Here is a 25,724-nt window from a genome sequence, read left to right as displayed (position 1 = left end):
TTAGAAGAGTTGGCTTGGTTTCTCCAAATACGCTCAGGCATTTCTAAGAAAGTGTTAAAACACCAGATTTTGCCCTTCAGACATTGACGCCGTTCTTACCATATTAGCAGTCATATATTGCGGCCTTTGAGCTCCCCCAGCTTTAAAACCTTGACCATATACTGAGGCGTAGTAGTTAGCATAGGCTTGGTCAGCTGACTGAAAAAAATAACAACAGCAACAACATTAGATATTCAGTGATATCAATTCTTGTCATAATTTATAGTATATTCAATCATCAATTTTCATTTCCCATCATGTCATTTGTCGAAAGAAAAATAGAATTTTGAAAGTTTTCAAACAGTGCAGTATATAGCTATTGACATGAAATTGATGAAAAGTTAAATGAAAACATAATAGATTTACAACAAATGATAATGAAATAGATGTATCATAAGAACAAAAAACACTCGTTAGGGTACTCAGAGTGGATCATTTGCTTTTAATTAACATATGCTTATTTTGTTTTAAAGTGTTCTATAAAATAGTGTCGCATAGTTTTAGTTCCGGGAAGGACCCATCCAAAACTCTACATTTATGAATATTGGTCATAATTTCAGTTCTTTACCAGGAATACGTAAGTGTGGTTCCGACCGAAATTGGGGTTCCAGGTAAATTAACGTAATCTTGCTATACAATTTGTAAATATTTTTTCATGAAAAAAAAATGCCCAAATCTTCTTTCAGGATTTGGGGGGATGGGGGGGGGTGTTAGAATTTTTCTACTGGAACTGCAGTTACCGTCAAACCCACTATTTATCTAGGTAGACTTCAGAGGGCGCAACTATACGTTATCGGAGCCAGTATTTGCGACATGGGTCATCGACGAACACGAAGAATTAAGGATTATAAGGTTAAAAAATACAGACACGTAGCACTTTTTTTGTGCAGCAAAGATTTTTTTTAAATTTACCTATAAAAATTTGAATTATCATGGAGTCCCCCCCAACCCCCAAACATTCAAGAACAATCCTACGTGCCTGAAATAAGTCAAGTTATTTTTACTTATATGTAGCTTCATAATTTTATGTACTTTTTGGAAAATGTAAAAATTGTGTTTAAATAGGACTAACCATTTCAGGTACTCCGACGGGCCCGGGCGGGCCGGGAACACCATTACCTCCGTTTAATCCTGGGTCGCCCTATATAAATCAAAAAGTGAATTATCATTATTTATAATCGTTTCTGTCATCACCCTAAATAAGCAAATAAAACTCAAATTGGTATTGATGTAATTAATGACTGTGCCTCCCAATTTACCATTTGCTTTCATTGTTTCCTAGAAGTGAAAATAAAAATTTACAATTCTTTGAAAGACGATAAATTCAAAGAGGTAAGGGTTGATACATTTATTTTTCAAACATATAAATTGAATTTATAATTATTCAATAGTAAAATAGGCAGTAGAATAGTTAACCTATCATAAATACCTCTTGAATCCATACAGAAAAAAACCCCCAAAATGAATATCACGTTTTAAAAATAAATTTCAAGCATATAATGATCCATTTTATTTGGTATTGTTAAATTCACCCGACGCCTAAGGCAGAGGAAAAACTTTCAATCAGTGACTTTTTGCATATTCCTTAACATAATAGAGAATGCAATCTTACCCTAGGTCCCTGTCGCCCACGTGGCCCCTCCACACCACTGCCTCCTGGGGGTCCCTATAAAAGTACTGGTATAATATACATGTACATGACGGTATTAACAGATAAAATTGACAAGATTTCGGTGAGTCCATTCTTTTAATCAGGACAAGATGTAAATGACCAGCACAACATGCTACATATTCAACATTAAGAAGTTGTTAGACGAGCATATTCAAGTCCAAAATACATTCATACGTAAATGATTATGATTCATTATCCGCAATAAAATAATGCTTTTCTATTGATACATACCCTTGCGTCCGCTAAATCGGTTGCATCAATACTGGCTTCACCCTACAACAAAACATCCTCAGAAATATAATGTATCTCATTTTCTTTCACTTCCGAACTTAGTCTATACTGATAACTTATGTGATCCTGACATAAGATATTGTCCGAAAACACAGTTTATTCTATATATGCTGCAAATGTATTTCATAGAAACTAGCTTTATGCATTTCATAGAAAGGCGTGTGAAATAATGTGTCCGGGGGGTTTTGCTCAGTCTCTAAAGCACATTTGGTATTCGGATCAAAATCATTGTACAATTCTCTATACATTTTAGCAATCAATCTCTTATTAGAAAAGCAAAATAGAAACAATGTTAATTCAGTTTCAATAAGTTCATGTAGCATGTCAAAATCGCTAAGATTTGAGGATATTGTGCAAAATGGATTGGTCACTTGAGGACTGGTGAAAAACAAAAGTTTTCTGTCAAACTGGAAATACTAGTGCACAGTCAATTATTTGCCAATTATGATATAAATATTTAAACACATTCGGATAAAATAATTTGATGATACATGTGGTTTTGTTTGGAAAATATTGTATTCCTTAATTTTAAAACTTGCATCAGCAGACAATGATGGTCCTAAAGATATTCAGCTCTGTTTTACAGTACTGTTACATTTTATTGTTGTTGGAAATTCTTAAGTTATCTTTCGATTGAACATTGCGTTTACTTACTGTTAAACTTTCTTTTTCTATTTCTTTTGTTTCTGAAACATTTAAAAATCAATTATATATACATCGTGATTTGAACTGTCAATTGATTTAAACCAAAACAATTTCGGGTTTTCTTTTTACTTACTGATATTCACTGGGATCTCATTTCGATAAAATAACGAAAGTTTTGATACTAAATAGGGCTGGTTCTTGTATAAAGTTTTAATAAAACTTTACAAATTAAGGTTTGCTGAGTTAAATGTTAACATGAACTTACTTGAGTCTTCATCGCAGTTTTCAATGAAAGTACATTCATAAAATCCGTTCACACATCTGCATGTTTCACAGATTGATGGCGTTAGTATATCTCCTTCATATTGGCATTTTAATCCATCATTCTCTGTTGAAAGAAAGTGAACTGTTACAAGTTTCCATGTACATGAATATATATCTTAAAAACCTTTTTCTTCAAATTAGAGATTCAGTTAAACTAAAGCTGAAAATCTGTCTCTTTTTATTGCATTAAAATAGTTTTCAACACAGTGCTTCCTACATTTTTAACAACTACATAGTATTTCTAAATTATGATTTAATCGGTGTACAATAATGCGTTTGATGAAGGTTTTTAAAGTTCAAGTAATGCGTAAATTTATCGGCGGACAAATTGATTCAGATGTGTAGTTTATTGTACATACTCAGTTAAACCAGGCGAATGTATGCAAGGTTCGTGTTTAGTTCATAATATGTTATGGTTTAAGGAATTGGGACATAATTACATTGTAATTAAAGAACAAATAAAAAAAAAATAAAAAAAAAAATAAAGAAAAAGTGCAAATAGAGACGCGTTTGAATCACACAAGTTCAAACTTGTATGTGATATTTTTTTTTTTTGGAAGAATTTCCCGAACCAAGTGTACAAGGCTAATGTTGTAATAGCAAGCTGATAAGACGGGTGACCTACATACAACGTGTCTGGTACCGCCGAGATCAGACACGTCACGCTTGACTTGCAAAAGAAATTCGCTGTATCTCTCAACCAGAGGGATGCTTAATCATTCTTATCTAAAAACCTCTTGGTATACTTTTTTTTAATGGATATTAAAAGTTTTAGAACGTTAAACATATGCATGCTATATTCTAGGGCTAGAAAACCACCTTTGTGTTTCCACAGAATCAATAAAATGGTGCATTGTTTGTTGTAGTCAAAAATATGTTGTCTTTGGTTTTAAACAAAAGACAACCTCTCCTCAAACATTGCCGTTGTCGAAGAAAGGAATTTTTGTGTCAAAGCATCGAAACTGTTTGTGAGCACTTTTTAAAAATCAAAATGAAAGGCACCAAGCCGAACTTTAAGTATCCATATCCTTGAAGACGGGATGAAAGAATGAATAATTGATAATGTAAATCAATCTGACAATTCATATAAATTGCAATGCCAAAATCAGCAGATTCCTCTTTTTTTTTTTAAAAGTAACACGACATCCAGTAAGGCAATGCCAGAATTAATTCCTATACAAAAACACAAAGAAGGGTAATACAAACCAAAAAGTCATTGCTAGCTTCAAAATAAATGGGTGCGTTTTACAAACAACTTACAAAATCGTAAATATTTTCAGTTTCACTAAATGATCTATAACAAACAAAATCTTTGTAGCTGTATTGATTACAAAAATCAATTGCTAATTGCAATGGATTGAAACCTTGATAATTTGTGGCTATTACACATTAATTTGGTCGTAAGTCGGAAGTTCTGGATTCTTAATAAGCTAAGTGATTGCCTTAAATTATTGTATCTGAGAATTGTTGAGAATGTTGGAATTAGTGAGGTCTTAGAAAATCTCTAGTTTAATATTCGACATCAACTGATTTTTCCAGTTGAACAAATGGCAATAAGCAGTGCAATAGTGTTCAATGGAAATATCATGTCCAAAGCATTGATGTTTTTAATCAGTTTAGGGTTTTAGATTGTGCATAGTGGTCGCAGCATCTTTTACTTCAGAACTGCTCGAGAGGAAATAAGGAGAAGAACTCGTAAGTTGTTTGAAATTGTTTCAAATCCTTGGCTTTTGTATGTTGTATACAATAAAATATGTTCAATTCAACTGCTCTAGATATCCTGCTGTTATATAAAAGTATAATTGTTTCAATACGCATTAATACAGAGGCAGTTCACATGAAGCACCAAAAATATGTTCTGAAAATTCTCCATCTACCGTTTTGTAATTATACAGCACGATTTAGTCGGACACATAGCACCGGCCTTGTTTTTTATGTTATTTAAGATCGGCAACACTCAAAGATAAGCTGCAGCTGAGATACTCAGCAAAAACGCTACTTGTAAAAACTAGTTTAATTTGTTTTTATCAAAGAAAGAGTTTTAAATGAAAATGGTATCGTGCTATCTGTATTTAAATGTAAAATAGACAAATGAAACCGGTAAAATAATATAATTTTAGTAGGAAAAGCATTACATAAAACAACTGCGAATATTAGAGTCCGATTTTAATGATGTTTAGGTCATATAGAGAAAATTATACTTGTAATTGTATTCATCCAAAACGTCTTTTTGTTCTTTCTCCCCTCATTATATGTTATGGTTTATAACTTTTATAATATCGTCTAGTATTTCTGCAGAATATCTCTGAAAAGTGATTTCTTTTTGTGTATTTTTTTTTATAGGAAGGGTGGTTGCGGGATCGTGGTTTATTTGCCTGTGACTTTGTTAAAAATAAATTGTCAGTTGCTGAAGCACAGTTCTTATTCAAGCAGCTTATCTATTCCTGATACAAATCGTATCCCAAAAACTGGGGCAACGTTCTCTTGCCGCCCCGACATCTGTATCAATCACATCTAGGCCAAAGCGGCTGACGAAAAACTTAAAAATCCACTGAGGGTGAAGCTGTAGGCTGGTGATATTGCTCGAATTAAATTCTAGTTTTCGTAAATAAGATTCTTAATAAACCAATTAATATAAAAAAAAATTTCAGCTTAAGAATACATATTGAATGTTATGAAACATATTAGTAATGTATAATGCATGCATCAGCAATATTTTCTGCACCAAAGTCTAAAAAATTGAATCAGCATAAATTATTCATGAGAAAAAAAAAAGGTTGGCTGTGGATGTCCGGCAATGTTAATGTTCACGCTATACCCAGGTGATACCCGGGGACACTGATTCCATGGTGAGTTCTCTCCTTACTGGTTTGGGATGATGTTTTTATTTGTTATCCTAGTATGATCTGATAATCAGATAAAAGTTATTATGATGTTATTGTTATCAGCTGATAACAATCAAAGTACAAAACGTCCACCTGGCAGCAATGAACCTGTCCAGTTTAGTGTTTAGTGCTTTTAGCTAACAATTCATGGCTCTACCATTAAAAGCTATAATATCATTACTTAAAGAACAACATTGCTTCTACTACATACATGTATTATGTAAATTTAAAAGTGCATGCATAAATATGAATATTTAAATAACGACGAATGACTTAACAGACTGGCACTCTCTCTCTCTCTCTCTCTCTCTCTCTCTCTCTCTCTCTCTCTCTCTCTCTCTCTCTCTCTCTCTCTAACACTAATACTCGTACTAAATCACTGCGCAGCTGTTTGCAGCATGACCATCGAGTTCTGCTTCCTTAATTTGTATGACAGGTCACTATCTTACTCCTGCATTGATGATGGAATATTTTTAATATTTTTCAGTCATTAGCAACTTTAAAAACCCGATTTTGCTTTAAAGGTATTGGAAATAACAGAAATTTTCATGGCGACTTTCATAGTGACGTGGCAGGATGTACGTAACCAAAACTGTGAAAGGAAAACATGCCGATATTTTTTATCATTATAATAATTTTGCCCACGTGTCAAACATTTTATTGAAACACGCCAAAATATTTCTTTGATAATAGTCACAATAAATAATGCATATCATAATGACGTCACACCAAGGGCTGGACTGCAGCAAGCTGTACATGATAGTTAACTATTCAAAAGCTCGGACAAAAAGTACCCGTAACATTCAACTTAAACAGCTGTATAGATACTTATATGAAATGCAGCAAAAACAGGTGAAAAGCTTAAATTCAAGTATACGATTCATATGCAATACCTATAGATGCTTCGTAAGCATTTTTTGCATTTTGCTAGAGCCATTAAAAAAGGTACCATGCAATGAAAAAAGCCCTTACCAGATACTCGTTGACCGGACACTATTTCTATGGTTATGATGATGGATATACACAGCCACCATAGAATGCGTTCACTATTCATTTTTATAATGTCACCTCATTTGGATTAGTACTGATTTTCGAAATATTGGACCAAACTCGTACGTTGTCTACAATATAGTTTTAATGAACGACAACTTTTTCCAATGTTTCTAAGCAACCAATCAAAGTCAGCGTACTAAAGTTCTCTGAATTTGTTGAGTTCCAAATAATTTAAGCACATGTGTAACATTACGTTGCGTATTTTTTATGTGAAAGTGTGTATCACGGCAAATATATGTTGAAGATTGCAATCTTGATAGAGTAAAATCTCAGAGTGAGCAAATTTTAAATCACGTGCAACTCAAGGGGTACGCTCAAAATACAAAGTTTATTTTGGTAATTCAATTTACATTATCGCTTACATCAGCCTTGTCGGAATTCAACGGTAAGGTGTAAAACATAGGACTGTTTTGAGTTCAAAATAAGACGTTAAATTAATGTTTAGAATGATAGCATTGGACTTAAGGGAATCTTTTCTATTGAACTAGTGTTTTGAAATAAGAGTAAATTGGATCAAAAGTACAAAATTTAAATGATCTATGATGCTGTATTTTTTCATACACCAGTATTCTTTCTTTTGTTTCTTCTTATCATATAGTCTTGCTACAAATGAATAAAACGGTTTTGTTCTCATATCTATTTACACAATTTTAAGACACACTAATAATTAAATAGTTAAAGATGTTTTAGGTTATAAAACTTACACCTCTGTGCAAACTTCTTGTATAAAGACATGGTTTCACAAAACAAAACACAACAAACCCACATGCTGTTACAATTAAAATGGTGTAGGAACAAAATAAACCCCACACCACCTCTCCCCCCCCCCTAACAACCCACGTACATGTATCACCGATTTTTTAAATTTCTACTTTTATACATTGGTATTCTGCCTATTGTTTCTCATATTCTTCCTACTATCTAGTTTGCCTACAAATGAATAAAACAGTTTTGTTCTATTTACACAACCGAGTTCTCAAATTAAAATGTTGTACAAACGTCTCAAAAGCTTAGTAATAGTATTTTTTCTGCAAAGATGGTACCAAGCAAATGAAGTTGGATTATGCGACAGTCATTGATTTAGTTGAGGAATTTAACAATTTTGTCCGCCAAAAGAACTTCTCTATTTTCTTAATTGATACATTTTGTATTTATATCCAGTTTTTAAATTTTAAAACTGGATTTTATGTTTTCTTACTTAATAATTGTTCATAATGAACATCTTAAAATCAATACATATTCTACACTTTATGTATTTCAGATAAGACATAAATGACAGTGGATGGTAAGTGACCCCCCCCCCCCCCCCGAGAAAATGTTAAAATAATAGTTACTGGAGAAGATGAATCCATAATAACTAAGAATCAGCCCATTAATAATAATATTTTAATTTTTAACCAAACGTAATATTCCTAAGCGTGACTTCTTTTACGCTTGCCAACCGTCAAGAACGGACAGCAACGTTTATCTAGATAGTCAGATTTACTTTTAATATTGTTTTGTCAGGCCTTATTTAATTTTCGATTGATAATTATTTTGCAGATTTTGTAGTTGCCACCACATGTCTAAATGCTGAGTAGAATTAAATCATTTCATAGCAGATCGAAAAAAAGTAAGGAGTCATTGTAAATGTTTAGTTTATAAGCCATTAGCGGACTTTATCAATGGAAAGTATAGTTATAGACAGATATAGGAGAAGTGCTTTTGTAACTAAGCGGGAAGAGCCGTTAGTGTTAAAGAATCTTTAAAGATAAAGACAGAGAAGAAAACAGTTAAAATCTATTAGCAGTTTTTTTGTGACTTCAATCATATACATGTAAAAGGGCTTTAAAAAGGTCTTATCAAAGATATATATCAGAAAGTGTTTTAGAACAACTGGTTGAAAAAGCGTTTGACTAAACTTAGTACGATGATGTTTTTGTTAGTTTTGTTAATTTCTCTTTTTTTGCAAATACTGAAAAGTGCAATCCGCTGTCGAGTGTAGTCGGTCAATTTCATTGGTCTCCTATTTCAAGATTGAACAACCTGGTCTGATTGACGAGTAAACGTCACAGAAGGGTCAGATTCTGATCAATGCTTTTGCAAAAACGTAATTTTTTATTTTCTTGTCGTTATTTTATCATTGTTTTTAAGGCACTGGCTTTCTTGAATTGTATTTGGTGGCTTGGTTTACACTTTTCATCTTCTTGTACATGTAGTTTTACACAGAAGCATGTATTTGACGGATACGTTGAGTAGTTGACGACATCGCCAACTGCAACAATTGTGTCTTTAAGTCGTTTTGTATTCTCCATTTCACAGATCTCTTCATCCGATATTTCAAGATCTACTTGGTAGATTACCTGATTTTTTTTTAGATATAATGTGGAATTTTATTTCTGTATAGTAATTGCCATTATGAAAATTAGTGTAATTTCTGTGTTAAATATTATGTAAATTAGAAATACATATTTGTGATTTAAACAAAGACATAAAAACTGTCATGGAACATAAATATGTAGTTAACTGTAAAAGAAATCTAGTTGTTTTAATAGAATAATATCATGAGGCATATATAACTTCTTAGTGAGCTTTACTTTTTAAATTAGTTATATTTTTGAAATTCAAATTAACATAATGAAACTGATGAAAATGTATGTGTGTTTATAGTGGTCTTTTCTTGCTAAGTTGATCTTTCTGCAGTTTTGACAAGCACATGGTCATTGAAGTTTAATTTGATTCCTTCAGCATTTTCCCCCCTCCCAGAGCGAGACTCTTATTGTTCGTATGCGCAAATAGGAACAATAGGACACAACTGTGATCGCCCGAAGCCGATCACAAAAAGCTACTCACATTAGTCGAAGAATGTAAAGAATTTCTCGTTGAACAGTGATGCGTGTTTTTTATTTCACAAAAGACAGTTCCATATTGTAAGCACTAGAGGACAGGAAGAAGACAGACCTTGTATGATTTTACACGTATGGAGCCTTGCCTCTATAACATACAAGTCACATTCTCAAGAACTATCTTCTTGGAGCAATATAGAATGAAGTGGAAGTTAGCTTTTGCAATTTAACAGCGTTGTATTCCTTGTTCCTTCTATAGATTCTAAAAGTATGCTACTCATTGCAATGTTTGTGTAATTTTTGTCTTCCATTGGAACGAACGGTTTTGATTCAAAGCGTTTTAAAAGAGTCCCATTTAGCTTCTTGGTGGCATTTTTAAAATCTGGTAGAATAATGTCTCTTTGCCTTCAGATGCTACTGTAGAGTAGATGTTTATCCTATCTATCTATCTATCTATCTATCTATCTATCTATCTATCTATCTATCTACATGTATCTATCTATCTATCTATCTATCTATCTATCTATCTATCTATCTATCTATCTATCTATCTATCTATCTATCTGTACATACACGTCAATAAGACCAAACCAATGACGAGTGATTATCCTGTTGATTTTTTTTATTTCATTAGAAAAAGTCAGTAAGATAATGTCTCTTTGCCTTCAGATGCTACTGTAGAGTAGATGTTTATCCTTAAAAAGTTTTTATAGAGCCACCTTAATACGATGTCCGACTATCTATCATCTATCTATCTATCTATCTATCTATCTATCTATCTATCTATCTATCTATCTATCTATCTATCTATCTATCTATCTATCTGTACATACACGTCAATAAGACCAAACCAATGACGAGTGATTATCCTGTTGATTTTTTTTATTTCATTAGAAAAAGTCAGTATGAATTTTTATTTAACAACTGTTATAAATGGCACATGCTTGAAACAGCACGCGTTACAGTGCATGACCAATGCGATCCATTTCGTCCAGAATGAAATCCATGTCTTGTGGGGTAGTCATCGGGTTCGTGATAATTACACGAAAGAAATTGACGTATCCTTTTGTTGTAAGAGGATTATATCCAATCATCATTGATCCGTCTTCCATTATTTTTCTTTTAATTTGAGGAGCAATCTGTGAAAATGTAGGCAAATTTTCATTACCAATTAAAATCATCTTTTCTTCAGTTTAATTAATAATTGTAAGAATTTAGCTTTTAGACTGTCTATGTGTTTGTCTGCATCGCGTTATTTCAGCATGCAGACTTCAAATATTTTAATATTTTAACAGAAAATTTAGAGGAGAACATTTTTGTTTCCAAAAGAGAAAACAACTTAATTTAATTGGTATTAAATGAATAAATGTTGTTTCCAGAAGAGAAAACAACTCATTTGTGCTTATTTGGTATTAAAAAAAATAATATTACATTCACATCACAGAATGTTTTTGATAAACAATAAATTCATCAGTAAGAGATGAGTAAGTTGTTCGTGGCAACAAAAACCTGCTAGAAATTAAAACACTTTTTAAAAAAAGGTCTTTTTAGGGCATGTTGTTTACAATCATCGTATAAAGTGGATTGTTCTTCACTGATCGATTGATAAATACTCGTATAGTGCGAGAATAAACGTTCAAGGGAAACCAGGAAAATTAAAATCAAAGGTATTGGTACATGTGTGGAAAAGCCGTTAGGGTTTAATACGGAAAGTTAAAACTGCCATGTGTAATTTGTCAAATGATATCTTAATTTCACACTTATATGGAACTTTGAATAAGCATTTAATATGATTTATATACATGTACGTATATTTTTACACAAGATTGGGCTTTCGCATTTTATGCCGTTGCCCCTTAAAGGCATACATCCTTTACCTTTGAAACTTCCTTCCACCAATCTGCATTTTCTTCCTTATTACGAAGTCTTGAGGGTATATACCAAAAACAAATGTTTGGACACTGAAACTAAATAAAAACATCATCGTTAGGCGAAAATTTACAAATTAATATGGGAAATTCGTGCCACTGTTGAAGGAAAAAATAAAAAAAGGTGAAAGAACTTTGACCTTTTTACTTCCAAAATCAGTCTTCTTTCGACCAAAAGAGTTGACATGTAATATTATGCTGAAAAACATCTGAATTATCTTTAAGAAAGCGTTATTTACTTAGTATAATGCAAGAAGTTCTTGTTATTTTGATCCCAAATTCCGTAGGAGTCTTTCCCAGCAGTTAACAAATTAAACTTCCTTGCAACTTGTTAAAATATTTTAGAGAATTTGCCTGGAAATTAAATCTTTGATTTTTATATATATAAAATTGAACTTGATTACGAAATTTGGAATTTTGTCCTTTAAAAGAAAATTTAAAGCATACTTTGTACATGAAAATTGATTAATTAAATCCAACATTTATTCATAGAAATTGCCATGTACGAATTTTAGATCTGATTTAAATGAGTTTATTTTTTTAGGTGCACATTCTATCTTTAAATGTTTTTTTTCATGGAAGTTGATAAAACATACCTCTGGGAGAACCAAACGGAATCCTTCTCTTTTCTTTATTTCATCCACGAGATACCTATAAAAGAAATCAATAGTTGCTTGATGTAATTATTTATGTACTGTTGAAAAAAAAAACCCTCACAAAAAGTCACAAATGTGAATGCTTGTAACCCTTTGTATACTTTGCGTTTTCAAAGGCGTTGTCTGTTTGTTTTGCCATCCCATTGTCCCCACGTGACTTCCACAACGTCCAAAGCTTTAGGATGTCCACTTTACGTCCGCATTGCACTGTTTTATCCCCTTTAAAGATACATGGTATACAGATTGGATAAAAGCCATCAACTTAATAGAAATAAGACACAGTCAACTTATCTGTCTTTTCACATGTAGTCGTTTAATCATATATTAAAATAATGAAATTCTAAAGCCCTGCACGTCTAGTTTGGTTGGTTTGAACATATCTTATTGCATAAACATATACAAATGGTTCATACAATAAAATATGTTCATATGTCTGGCTAGATAAAGTATTGACTTATGTATCGTCAAGAGCTTTGATTGACGAGCATATGCATGCATTCAGTAAAATCTTCAAAGTTAATGTCTATATATGAATAATAATTTGCATCACTTGACGGCCAATTTTTTGTGTTATCTGTTAAGCGGTAGAAAAAGCATGTACATGAATATGAAATATAAAACTAAATTAATTTATCTGTACAGATATAATTAATTCATGTATATATATTTAATATAGAATTGTTTAGATACTAGTATATCATTTATGAAAATGAAAATAAGGAAAGAGAGCACTGACCTATATCATAGGAGACATCGTAGTGCTTGTCTGGCTGGAACAAGTACTCGGCGTTGAACCTGTTGCATTCTTCCATCATACCCTAATAATATTTATCTTTCTACGGTATTTGTTTCTACTATAATGTGTATGCAAAACAAAAAGAATGGAAGTTACAAGGTTTTAAGTTTGTCTTTCTTTCACGATCAATATTATAATAAATTATACATATTGCACTCAAATACTTATGCAAATTCCATTTGGAATCAATCGCTTTTTTATTTTTCATGTATTGACATTTATTAATGACAGTAGGCGTTTATTGGAGCCCATACTCGATGAATCGTTGGGCTTAATTTGAATAACTGTGAAAATGCTTATCGGGCGATTTGTATATGTGCCATCATTTTTGCACAAATTAACTTCCTTATATGTAAATTGAAATGCACATCACTCGTATTACTGTGACATTTTGTAAGTAATTTGAACAACTAGCACTTTATGCTAGTATTTCTAACACGTATTCTGTTTTGAGCCTTATGAATAACTACGACAGATTTACATGCACTTCTTTTTTTTTTTAAATTTCTTAAAAAGATTTATTGCTATCAAAAAAAAAATACACATTCTTCACACTATTTCATATACTGTGGAGGTTGTACAATAGCTTTTTTTTTAAAATTAAGATTTATCAATAGATATGTGTGCTAAATCTGTAAATACTTACGCTTGACTTCGTTAAAAAGATTGAACATTGGACGAGACCAGTACTCATTTTGTGAATGTTCCATGCCACAGAGTTTGATCTTTAAAAAAAAAACCAGTTTTCATAAGATATAAACATTCTTAAAAAACAAAACTATTGTATTTGTGAAATATGTGTAAAGACACCACTGAAAGAATCAATATGTATAAATTCCAACCATACTTTGTATATATTCAATGGAAACATGTGCTATAATTATAATCGTGGAGGTTAATGCAATGGAAAATGGATACACATTAATTTTTGAAACTTGGACATTAAAATGGCGTTTGAGAAATACAATTATTAAAAAGGGTTTTAAACAAACTTTTGCTATTTAAGCTATCATCTTGGCTCTTACAATATTTCATTTATCCGTGTTAGTTTTGTACCGGGCTTATCTATCTTAGGACACTGTGCCGGATAGTCGGATGATTGCCGATGAAATCAAAATATGAATAGTGGAGGGTTATTTATTCCCCAAGAGCATAAAATTATCTTCTTTACATACCTGTGGACTCCATTCATAAGATGTTTGTATTTCTCTGATAAAATTACACCTCCGCCCCATGCAGCCTGAATTAAAATTTAATTCTGTTAATGCGTTAATCAGTTTCATCAAAAAACGTAAACAAAGAATCATCTGAGGAGAATTTTGTTTGATATATGCATTAGATAAACTAGTGGTTATTATCCTTATGAATTTAATGAATTTGCTGTTCCACAAAGTTTTGAAAACTTTTTAGATTGCATGGATCATATTCACAAATTTTTTTACGACCTTTTTTTATTTGTGTGAAGAACTTAGATTCTCAAGAAAATGAACAGACGTCCTCTTTTAAATAAATAAGGTATATCAATTATAATTTGAAACATTAATGTTTGCTTCACATGGGTGTCAAAACACGTACATTGTAATAAAAGGCTAGGTGGGATTTCGAAGGGGATTTAATATCAAAGTATTGAAAGAGTTATACGCACATTTGAAAAAAGTACTAGTAATCCTCTTTAAAAAAATGTTTGTACAGATGCTAGTGAGAAACTAATCAACGAGTGATAGGACTAGCATTTTGACAATAGAACATTTTCAAAACTTAAACATTTAACATGTATACATGTAAGGAAGCTTAATGAGAAACTCTGACGAGAGAGAGAGAGAGAGAGAGAGAGAGAGAGAGAGAGAGAGAGAGAGAGAGAGAGAGAGAGGGGGAGAGAGAGAGAGAGAGAGAGTGCCTTACAACAAACAGACGACAAATCAAGAATAAGTCAGATAGTCTTACATCGACGTGCATCCAGACGCCATGTTTTTCACACACATCAGCTACAGCATTCAGATCATCACATGATCCTAATACAGTTGATCCCGTCGTTGCCATTACAAAAGCTGGTATACTTCCCTAAAACAAAGAGCGCAATATTTAAAAAAAAATGTCATCGTTTCTCAATAATTTCTTTCAAATATATTGTGCTTTAGATTGTTAAGAACACTGTTAACAAAAATGTTGGTAAATTGTTTTAAAACTGATGTTTTGCATGACGTTTATCGTAACAACCAGACAATTACAAGTGTCTTCAATAATGTTATCTGTTTCCAGTTTAACAGTAAATAGCACTGATTATTTAAATTTTAATAAACAATTTTCTGCAGAGATTATCTTAAAGATGAAAAAAAAAACATTTCAGATTATAAAAAAAACGAAACAATAGTTTTAATAAAGAGACACAGAGACACTGCTTCGTATTTCTAATTGATAAACAAAATCCTTTCATACGATTTATAAAAAAATAATTCCTAATACAGAGGACCAAGTGACCTTCGGACCTAATTTCAAATACCTAATAAAAGAATTAACAAAGGATTTAGTAATTAATTTATCAAAAAGATGTTGATCTCTGTGTACTTAGTAATATTAATCCATTTTAAAATGCATTTTCACATCCATCTATTAGACATGTAGGAATTGATTGGGAATAAAATTATTATAATTTGGCAATATCTTTTATCTGAACAAAATGAACATGTTAATGCGTCACACAGCTCACTAAAGTTTGTTTGTCAAGTGCTAGTATTCAAAGTGGATTTTGCAGCGGTGTTTTGGTCTTTTTTGTTTGTTTGTAATTTAGCTTTTCTTCATTGTGTATTCTTTCGGGTTTTTCTTACTTTAAACATAATACTAACCTGTTGAATACATTCTTGTATTTTCTGGTCCAAAACATCCGGTTTCATCATTCCTATTTTGTCAGTTTCTACTCTCACGACATTACTTTCTCCAAATCCGAGAAAGCTAGCCCCTTTTGCAATAGAATAATGCGCCTGAAAATAAATGATTTATTTACAAAAAGCTTAAATGAGTGGGTGTTGTTTATGTTAATTGATCATCTTACATGTAGGCTACATGTAGTTGTAAGTGTGGGTTGCTTTTGTTAGTGATAATCATATATGCAGTCATATATACCCCCCCCCCCCCAACATTCAGGGTTTTGGGAAGTAGCAAATTTTTTATCATATATGAACCTCATATTATCATATTACGTACCTCCGATGACGCAAACAAAACCATTTTTTTGTTATTCCCCATCCCTTTGGATTTGATGTCAGGATCTATCTGAACTCTTGCTAAATGCATTCCAAGCATATTTGCAAACGATCCACCTAAAATTGGATTAGATTTCTATTAACTGACGCTTTAACTTTATTGACCAAAAAAAATTATCAAATCAACCTGCGATGAAAAAAAATATACACTGTACAAAATAATATTAGTAAAGTAAATAAGGACAAATTGCGTTCTGTAGTGCTAATTGATATGATCATATTTCTCAAACATAAACAAGATACTAATACACTTTAGCACGAACATGTACAACATGTGCAACAATTAGCTTGACCAATATCTCAGAACACGGTAGTTTATATTTATGCTCTCCTGTCTAGAAGACAAACAGACATACATATTTTTAAATTGAATATGTCTATCATTTCTCTTGCATTGATAACTCCATTAATGATTTCTTGAAAGAAAAACTGAAACAGTATCGTTACTAATAAAGATGGGTCTTTAGACGGCTTCTCTGCATTCTTGACATGTCTATGTGTACATGTAAACTATACACCTTAGTGCAGTGCCAAATGAAACGTGTTTTAAGTGGGATTTATTGGGAGAAGCATTAAAAGCTTATAAATGATTGATGAACACATTTGATGCGGATAAGAAAACATGCATGTTGATTTACAAATGCATTATCAAAAGGGCACGTATTTTAAAAAGTAGTCTGTCTGTATGTCTCTCTGCGTGTGTTACCGGTTTTTTTTCAATTTATGAGAGCACAATTATAGTTATGTATGATTTAATCAAAACTATCAATATATTCCAATATGGAAGCTCAAGAGCTCAGGTTAATGTTTAGTAGTAATTATGATAAATGATTTACCTGGACATAGTACTCCATCGCCGTTGTCATATCCAACCAGTTTTGAAAGTTTTCGCATCATATACTTCTCCATCATAACGAAGACAGGTGCAACTTCATATGTATGTCTGGATACATAATTAATAGTAAATACAAAATTTACACGAAATAGCAATCTCGACTTGCATGTTTAAGTTTGAAGACTGCATTTGGCTGCAACCGATTGCAATTGCTTCTTTTTTTTTTGCAATTACTCCGCTTTATGATGCCGCTCTTATTCAAATCGTATAATTTTTTAAATATTTAATGTATAACCGGAACTTCATATTAATTTAATTTTCATTAAACATTTATTTTAACAGATAAAAAAATTAATTTACGATTTCAAGCTATCAGTACTTCAATGTTTTATTCAAGGCATGTTTTAGAGGAAATATTAAAATACGGATCATAAAATCTTTAAGCTGGTCTTGGTCAAGTATAAAAGGCATGGAAGCGATTCGGAAATACACATTTAGTGTCATCTACATATTCAATCCTATAATTGAACAAATATCAAATCAACTGATATTCTAGGCCTTTTAATCGATTAGTTATGTGTAATGACGCAATCCATAAAACGTAGAACGGACCGCAAAATTTCACTTACAAAAATATGCAATTCCTCTTTGTTTCATTAGTATTCCATGTAACTATTTCTAGACTATGGGATTGGGTGGGAGGGAATATCTTGCGACCGTTTCAGGGAACAGTTGAATATATATAAAATTCTTTTTTAAAGGAAGGGGCGGCTTTATTTTAAGGGTAGCGCATACATCTACTAATAATAACATTGTAGTATAAATGTACTTAGCTGGTAAGCTTACAGATTGGTATTCAACACCTCTGTCACCCATGACCCTGCCAGGCAGCTCGGGTTGATTCCACTATACAGTTGGTTCATAAAACGTGGACTAGCTAAAACAAAAAGTAAAAATATTCCCAGAGAGCTGTTTATTTTTATACGCATCTAGAATCAGCCTTTCACAAACTTTGGAATAAACATGATATTAAAAGGCTTGGTCATGATTTTAGCTGGAGGTTTGTTTCTTCTTTTACATTATTTTCATTTTTAACAAGGATTTTATGGTAATCTTGATGAGCAACCAAAATACAAATTTCCTTTGACAAGTTACAACTATATATATATATATATATATATATATATATATATATATATATATATATATATATATATATATATATATATATAGTATGAGCATCTTATAAACAGGTGAAGAAACGTTTAATCGATCATGATTGACTAGCCTGTATCTTTGTGATTTTGCTTCATTCAAAATGAATAGTACCTGTTTTAATACTATAATCCATAACACTCTTGCATGCATCCAGTATAGTGTCATTGCTAGCGGGCTCTTTTCCGATTTCAAGATCAAGTGCTTTCTAAGAAGAAATGAACCAGTCTTATAAATCTTGAGAGCAATCTTGTCTACGGGCCACATTGCTTACCTGTGAATCGATGAGTATCGATCGATGTTCCAGTATAGATCTGACTTCACTTTGATTCAAGAATTATATCACAAATGCAATGCAAAATTATATATAAAATATAAAAAATATATAAATGAAATTAAATATAAAATTATAAAATTAAAGAAACCCCTCTCCTTATATAATCTTGTATGAATTAGCAAAGATGATACAAACAAATGACCAAATTTTGACGGAGCTAGGTAAACAGATACACTATTAAAGAAAATCGTATGTTTATAACTTTTACCCCAAGAACTCCTTAAAAGGCTTTAAATTATTTACAGCTCACCTCATGTTTTTGTTCTTATCATTAATAATATGATTTAATATGACTTTAAGCGTCATTATAGAGATAAAAGTGAATGTTGATTTAAGCCACGCCCCTTTATACATACAAGTAGTTCCTCCGGTTGCTTAAAGTTACAGACGGGTAGTTCCTTGGTTTCTGAATCTATCAGGGTTTTGACCATGGAGTGGTGCAAATTCAAAAGCATTTGTTGTACGTCTGGATTTGAAAACGCATCCTCTGTAAATGTATAATATTTGATTTTTTTTAAAAAAATTAATATAGAACACAAGTTGTTGCAAACGTATTTTGACGTAAAACCAGACTATACCTCCTTCACTTTCAATGTGGTAAGGTAGGTTGGTGGTACAATACTTATATCTCCATAATTTAACATCTAAACAATTCGAAATCCTAAATAAGCCAGAAAATATGTCTGGAAAACTCCAAAATAATGAAACAAGCTGGTCTCACAAACCATTTAACATACATGTAGTTAAGATTCTTTGTTGACGTTATGATCAACCAGTATTAATGTACAGTATGGTGTTCCGATGGGGCCATTTCGACCTTCGCACTTTTACCTAAGGACGAAGATGTGAGAGTGCAAAGTTGCGAAGGCGAAAGCACGAAGATGCGATGGCGAAAGTGCGAAGGTGCAAAGGCGAAGGAGCGATACTATTATCGCTCCTTTGCCATCGCAACTTCGCACTCTCGCATCATCGCCCTTCAGGCAAAAGTGCGAAGGTCGAGTGACCCCATCGGAACGCCATACCCTTCGCAACTTCGCACTTTGGCCTTCGCTTTTTTTTTATTGCATTCAGCAAGTCTCGGTCGATTACGTAGAATTTGATGCAAGTATCGTACTCGCCAAGGTTTTCCGATTAATCCATGATATTATTGGTACGCATGCGCTGAACATCGTGCTTACTATGAATGTTTATAAATATTTTAATGTATACATGTGACATATATGTTTACTGGCTACGCCTAATCATTATATACTCCACATAAAATGTAATGTCCGCCATAATGTGTACACATGCACTTCCCGACTCCTGTCACTTACCTGCTGTCTGTTTACCGTGGATTAAACACAGAGTAACATTCTACATGTAATTACATTATGCGAAATTCCTTGCTCATGCATGGGGTCCGGACCCCCCCCCCCCCCCTCAAAAAAAAATCTAATAATAATTATTTCACACAGTAAAGGGGAGAGGGTGTGCGGACCCCATCCCACCTGGAAACTTTAATATTATTAATTCAATATAGTAAAATTTCCAAAAGTATGCCCCGGAATACCCCCCCCCCCCTCTCCGACAAATACAATTATCCCTCGACCCCCCCCCCCGGAAAAAAAAGATATGGATCTGCGTAGGCTGTTGAATATAAATTCTAAAAAGTTCGTCTTCTGCCTTAGATGTCATTTTATACAGCTAAAATTGTCTTTAAACAATAGAGAGCTCCACAATTATAAAAAGGCAAAGGCAGAAGTGCGAAGATGCGAGGGTGAGAGTGCGAAGTTGCAAAGGCGAAGGAGCGATAGTAGTTTCGCTCCTTCGCCTTTGCAACTTTGCACTTTCGCCTTCGCATCTTTGCTCTTCGCCGTCGCATCTTGGCACTTTCGCCCCTTCGCCTTCGTACTTTCACCTTCGCAACTTCGCACTCTCGCATCTTCGCCCTATAGAGAGAAAAAATGCAATCAACTGTTCCTAAAAGCCATTTAGCGTGTTAAGGTGCAGCGATGAAGTACATGATCACTACCAGTAGATACTCACGGAGGCTTTGTGTTAAACTTGCCCAATAATTTATAGTTCCTATATTATTATTAGTCATGCTATAGTATATTTATTATATTGCGCTCGCTGGTCATGTTTATATGCCTATTTTTGAAAAGTAGATAACATGTAATTTTTTTCATAACGCAATAATGCTATGCTCAGTCTGTGCACAAGAACACGTCAACTGCTTCAGAACTTTTCATATTTGAAAGAACAATCTTGAAATAACAAACGCTCGCAACTTGTATAGGTAAACAATATCTAGAGCAAGATATCAATACACGTAAAAATGTAAACAGCTGTTTAAACGCAGTATACAATTACTTAATGCTTTCAAGAGCAGTCAATAGACCAGAATATTTTTCTCTAGGTGAAGGGAACAGCTCAGTATAAAATATTGCCCGAGGCAAAAGGCCGAGGGCAATAGACCATACTAAGCTGTTCCTTGCACCAAAGGAAAAAATTCTGGTCTATTGACTGTTCAGGCATTAAATAATTGTTTTATTACCTACTTCCATTTTCTAGTTAGTTTTCAGGGTTTACAATTTGCATATTACAGATGGTTTTCGTGCCATTATGCAATATACTAATATTTTTTTCATCTTTTACATGCGCCAAACCTGTTGCATGCATTAAAACATCTCCACTTAATATTAGTTTACACATAGAAGGGGGAGTCTCCAACCCATTAGATTATGAATAGTCATTTACCTTATATGAGGCTTTAAAACTGTTGATTATTTGATACGCAATATTGATAACATGAATTTGGTTTAACCAATTACTAAATGCAGCGTAACGTTACGATACATTACGAGAACTATCGAAAGTATACAGATCGTAACATCAAAGTAAATTTAACATACCCGCGTTCTGAAATACGTTGCCGGTCCAATAGATCGCAGTCTATTGACCGGCGGTCCAATAGATCGAAGTCTATTGACCGGCGGCCTAATAAATCGCAGTCTATTGACCGGAAGTTCAAAAAAGACGCAAATATTATATTTGTAATAAAACAACAAAATCCCTTTGATTAGGTTCATTGTAATAATAACAAATAATTCATTGTGTAATACTAATATAATAATAAGGCTTAACTGGGCAAAAGAATCATATTGTGGGTTGAGGCAATATTTTAACTCAAGGAGTCGACATGTAAACATTAACTTGACAAGGTATGATAGATATACACGCCGTGTTCACATACATTCACAAAACCCACGAAAGTGTTTCCGTAGATTACATTTCTTGACGTTATAGCTCTTGACCTCTCCCATGCCGGATTTTATTTTCTAAGGAATAATGCGTGGGTGTTCCTACAGGGGAAATAGCGGCTATAGCCCATTCCAGTGTGCCTGTCCTCCACCAAACCTACTGTTTAATATTAGAATGTATATATATATATATATTATAGGGCGTTTTGCATTTACCTGTCACAGCGAGTCAATCGCAGCAGTCTTCAGTTTTTGTTGTTTACCTTCAGACAAAATTATGCGCTTACATTTCATTTGTTCCTTTGGTTATATTTTTCATAATTTCCAGACTGTATCCCCATGATTTTGGTGTGCGTTAGGTTGGTGTGCCTTCCTGGGGTTTAAATGGCCCCTCCCCCCCCCCTTTCAGGGTTTATATATGCACCCTTCCCTCATAAACACTTTCTAGCGATTGTGAACGCCACTCTAATGATATGAAATATATCATTGTTTCATTATATGTTTATAATTATATTTCAAGGTTAAAAATAGTATGATACGAGTGCCCTACCTCGATCTTTGGATGCCATGCTTGAAATAAGTCGAGGTTGACTGATTTTCGCTAAATCGATTTTAAATTTTCTTAACGCAGCTCTGTTGGAGATAAAATATACATTAAAATATTTCACTGCAAATTTGGCTTCACAATAATGAAAAGTAAAAAAAAAAAAACGATTTACGAAAATGCGTGCATAAACACCTCGCTAGCGACGTTACAATAGACTTCATATCTAGTGATAAGAGATGGAAAGGAAGGTGGAAAATATCTGTCAAAACTAGTATGTATGTATATATATATTGCTCCCAGTGGCGTCGGAAGCAAAGTGAAAGTGGGGGGCTAGACGTATTAGAAACATTGACAAGTGAAATAAGGATAATGGTTATGGTTACATATATGTTTAAATTTGAAAAAAAGGGGGGGGGGGGGCTACGAACACCCCCCCCCCCCCCCACCCCCAACCCGGTTCCGACGTCTATGGCTCCAAAGAACTTAATATAGCAAAACGATACGATCAAATCAAGTTTAACCATACGTTCATAAATAACAATACACGACATAACTGTATTATAGTGTCTTTAACTAATAGGAGTCAGGGCGTTTATGACGTGACTAGTGTAGATCACATGACAGTTATTATATAATAATATTTTGGGATGATTCCTTATATTCCGACGGTTCATCATGGTCAATAACCAGTTTACGTTTGTATACGTAATTTCATTAAATGCGTGACATGAATAGGATTCTTCTTTTTACCAAAGTTGTTTACCTCATCAGCAATACATGGTCAGCCAAATTAGGGTGGACACTCTTGTTGAATACAGAAAGTGCATGTATAAGAAAGGTTCTCATTTATTATAAACCCTGATGTGCCAAGTTGTCGGTATAATCTTCACAATTTTCCTCAGTGTTATCAGAAAGTTCATCAGTTATACGTAATTCCACTATTTGTGTTTCAGCATTTCCTGATGATATTTTTTTTCATTTGATTTAACAACCACTCTTTTAAAATCCCGACCAAAGTGACTGAAAATCTCTTAAGTTAATATTCAACTGGTCGTCACTTCATTGTAAAGTTAGTTCTTTTTCTTATGCAATTTTTAATTCCCGCCATTTTAATCAGTTGGGATATCACATTTAGGTAAATGCCTCATCAGTGTGGTTTAATTGCTATAGCAGTTTGTTGCTATTATAATTATACGTAAACTTTATGTTACTCACAAGAATTGACAGAAAAATCCAATTACTTGTTTTAAGTGTTAAGCAAGAGTTTTGATCTTGATTTTCTATAAATGAAGAATTGTTTTTAATGCAATTTAAAAAAAAAAAACCTCAGTACAAGCTGAAATCTTTATGTTTCCCAAATGTCAGAAAAAAGTAGGCATGTTTGTGAGGATATTTATATCTCAATTTCCAAATATTAGATTAAAAGAACTCTACCAAATTTATCACAATGATCAGTAACATTAAAACAAGTTATAAAACTTAACGATACCTTTTGGAAAGACTTTATGAAACGGTATAGTAGAATTCATTATCTGAAATAAGCTCCCCTAGCTGTCAGAACCGCTACAGATTTGTTTGACACGGTGGAAGGAACGATTCATCTTTGGATTACAAGATTTTAGGACTGTACTAGGGTTAATAAAGAAAAAAAGAAAGAAAAAAATCCCCATTGTATTTAAGTAAAGATGTTGAATCAAATTAAAAATCATTAAAAGGTTGTATGTCCATCTGCTTTTGTTCATCTTTAGAAAATACTGTTTTACAATATAGAATGTTTAAATATCTTTTATTGCAACAATGATACATGGGATGCTATTACAATTTAATAAAGAATATTATCTTATGTTTTAAGCTCATACAGTTTGTTTTAAATGAATTAAACCTTTGGATGTTTCGTTTAATTTCACCTTTGGATGGTACGTTTAATTACACCTTTGGATTTTACGTTTGACTCAACCATAAGATTTCTTGTATACTACAAGAAATGTATGTTAGTCACATTTTTTACCCATGCATTCATTTATGTAAAACTCAACATGTCAATACATATAAACATTTTTCATAGAAACACAATCCCACAAAGTAGATGCACGAAAACGTTCTCTATAAAACTTAAACATACCCGTATTTCTTGAAGTACATGTAAGTTTGGTGGAATCATGTATATAGGTTGTACTTTTTCTGTCAGTCCGTCTGTTATTTTCTTCTTCTCTCAATCCTCTTGCATTTGACGCAATAGCCATACTATATCTTGCAATATGACTTATGTTGTCCACTTGTCCTTTAGATGCGCAAATTGGTCTTGGAAAGTTTCTCTTTAATATGTGGATTACTTCAATTTAGCTCTGCATAAGTCGTGCGACTTGTTGCAAATATGCACTAGTCCCATCATGTAGAAAAATTCAGTATTAATTACTGAGTAATAACTTTTTTACATAAACTATTTTGAACTTTTTTTTATATCCCCATCCTATTTTATTAATCTATTGTCCTATGTACATGTACATGTATGAGCACTTCTGGCTCACTGTCCATGCAGTCAAGTTTCCATTAACAAAATGTGCTGCCTCCTCACATGTATTTGCACCTGCTAAGATCTACGACCGGGGGGGGGGGGGCGGTTGTTGGAATTACGCATGCTAAAGATCATGAGTATGAGTTTTGAGAAAATGCAATCGTGCGTTAGCCAATTTGTTTGTTTGTCTTCTTGGACTGTACGCTTGATTCAGCATTATCCAAAAAGTGCCATGTGACGTGGGAATAACACAGCAAAAGTTTTGCCTTTGACTTGCAACAGTATCACACTAATTTTGTCAAGACTGCGCAACCCTATTTAAGTCATTGCATCTTCTCGTTTTTTTCACGCAGAGCTCGAAATTTTTTTCATTTTTTTTCAGTTTTTACATTTGATGACCACCCTCTATATTTCTGTTGACTTCAGACCGAGTACAGATCGATATAGACACAGAGTATAAATTCAGTCGTGAGGTTTAGTTCCTTTGGCGAAAATTGTAAATTTTACGCGTATATCGCCCCACCCTAAACATGTATGGACCTAAGCAATTTGACGTTGATGTATACAGTCTTTTATGGTTATAAAATTAAAAAAAATTCAGTATTTAAATATATAAGTTTGGCAACAACACACTTTTTATGTTACTCTCTTGCGAT

At 33.0% G+C, this 25,724-nt stretch overlaps 2 protein-coding genes across 2 annotated transcripts in view; both read right to left on the bottom strand.

The window, feature by feature from the left end:
- Window positions 1-7,039, bottom strand: part of LOC105325218 (fibril-forming collagen alpha chain) — a 30,543-nt gene extending 23,504 nt beyond the window's left edge. Inside the window, exons 1-7 of the mRNA XM_066086389.1 lie at window positions 6,829-7,039; window positions 2,913-3,035; window positions 2,657-2,688; window positions 1,943-1,984; window positions 1,652-1,705; window positions 1,112-1,180; window positions 100-198 (exon numbers count right to left, since the gene is read on the bottom strand). Coding sequence (XP_065942461.1) covers window positions 100-198; window positions 1,112-1,180; window positions 1,652-1,705; window positions 1,943-1,984; window positions 2,657-2,688; window positions 2,913-3,035; window positions 6,829-6,910 — 501 coding nt within the window. The 5' untranslated portion in view covers window positions 6,911-7,039. The remainder of the gene's footprint in view (window positions 1-99; window positions 199-1,111; window positions 1,181-1,651; window positions 1,706-1,942; window positions 1,985-2,656; window positions 2,689-2,912; window positions 3,036-6,828) is intronic.
- Window positions 7,040-10,633: 3,594 nt separating this feature from the next.
- Window positions 10,634-22,790, bottom strand: LOC105325222 (cysteine sulfinic acid decarboxylase). Its single transcript, XM_034454869.2, has 16 exons — window positions 22,746-22,790; window positions 22,557-22,639; window positions 19,118-19,248; window positions 18,539-18,632; window positions 18,056-18,146; window positions 17,211-17,317; window positions 16,316-16,431; window positions 15,958-16,092; window positions 15,059-15,175; window positions 14,290-14,354; window positions 13,761-13,839; window positions 13,055-13,136; window positions 12,420-12,537; window positions 12,259-12,313; window positions 11,612-11,701; window positions 10,634-10,873 (listed from the first exon to the last, which is right to left on the bottom strand). The coding sequence occupies exons 1-16, from the start codon at window positions 22,772-22,774 to the stop codon at window positions 10,694-10,696; spliced, it is 1,572 nt and encodes a 523-aa protein (XP_034310760.2). The 5' UTR covers window positions 22,775-22,790; the 3' UTR covers window positions 10,634-10,693.
- Window positions 22,791-25,724: the final 2,934 nt, after the last annotated feature.

The sequence above is a fragment of the Magallana gigas genome, chromosome 5 (genome assembly GCF_963853765.1).
Source record: "Magallana gigas chromosome 5, xbMagGiga1.1, whole genome shotgun sequence".
NCBI classification, from domain to species: domain Eukaryota; kingdom Metazoa; phylum Mollusca; class Bivalvia; order Ostreida; family Ostreidae; genus Magallana; species Magallana gigas.
The sequence above is the reverse complement of the archived record's forward strand: the minus strand, read 5'-3'. Positions and strand labels throughout refer to the sequence as shown.

What these genes read in the sequence shown, in the direction of transcription:
- LOC105325222 (XM_034454869.2), bottom strand. Translation starts at nt 22,774, where the DNA reads ATGAAGTCTATTGTAACGTCGCTAGCGAG. An exon ending in CGATGGAGTACTATGTCCAG is followed by an intron (nt 16,432 to 17,210) that starts GTAAATCATTTA and finishes ATCCAATTTTAG; the next exon opens with GTGGATCGTTTGCAAATATG. An exon ending in AACGCCTTTGAAAACGCAAA is followed by an intron (nt 12,314 to 12,419) that starts GTATACAAAGGG and finishes TTTCTTTTATAG; the next exon opens with GTATCTCGTGGATGAAATAA.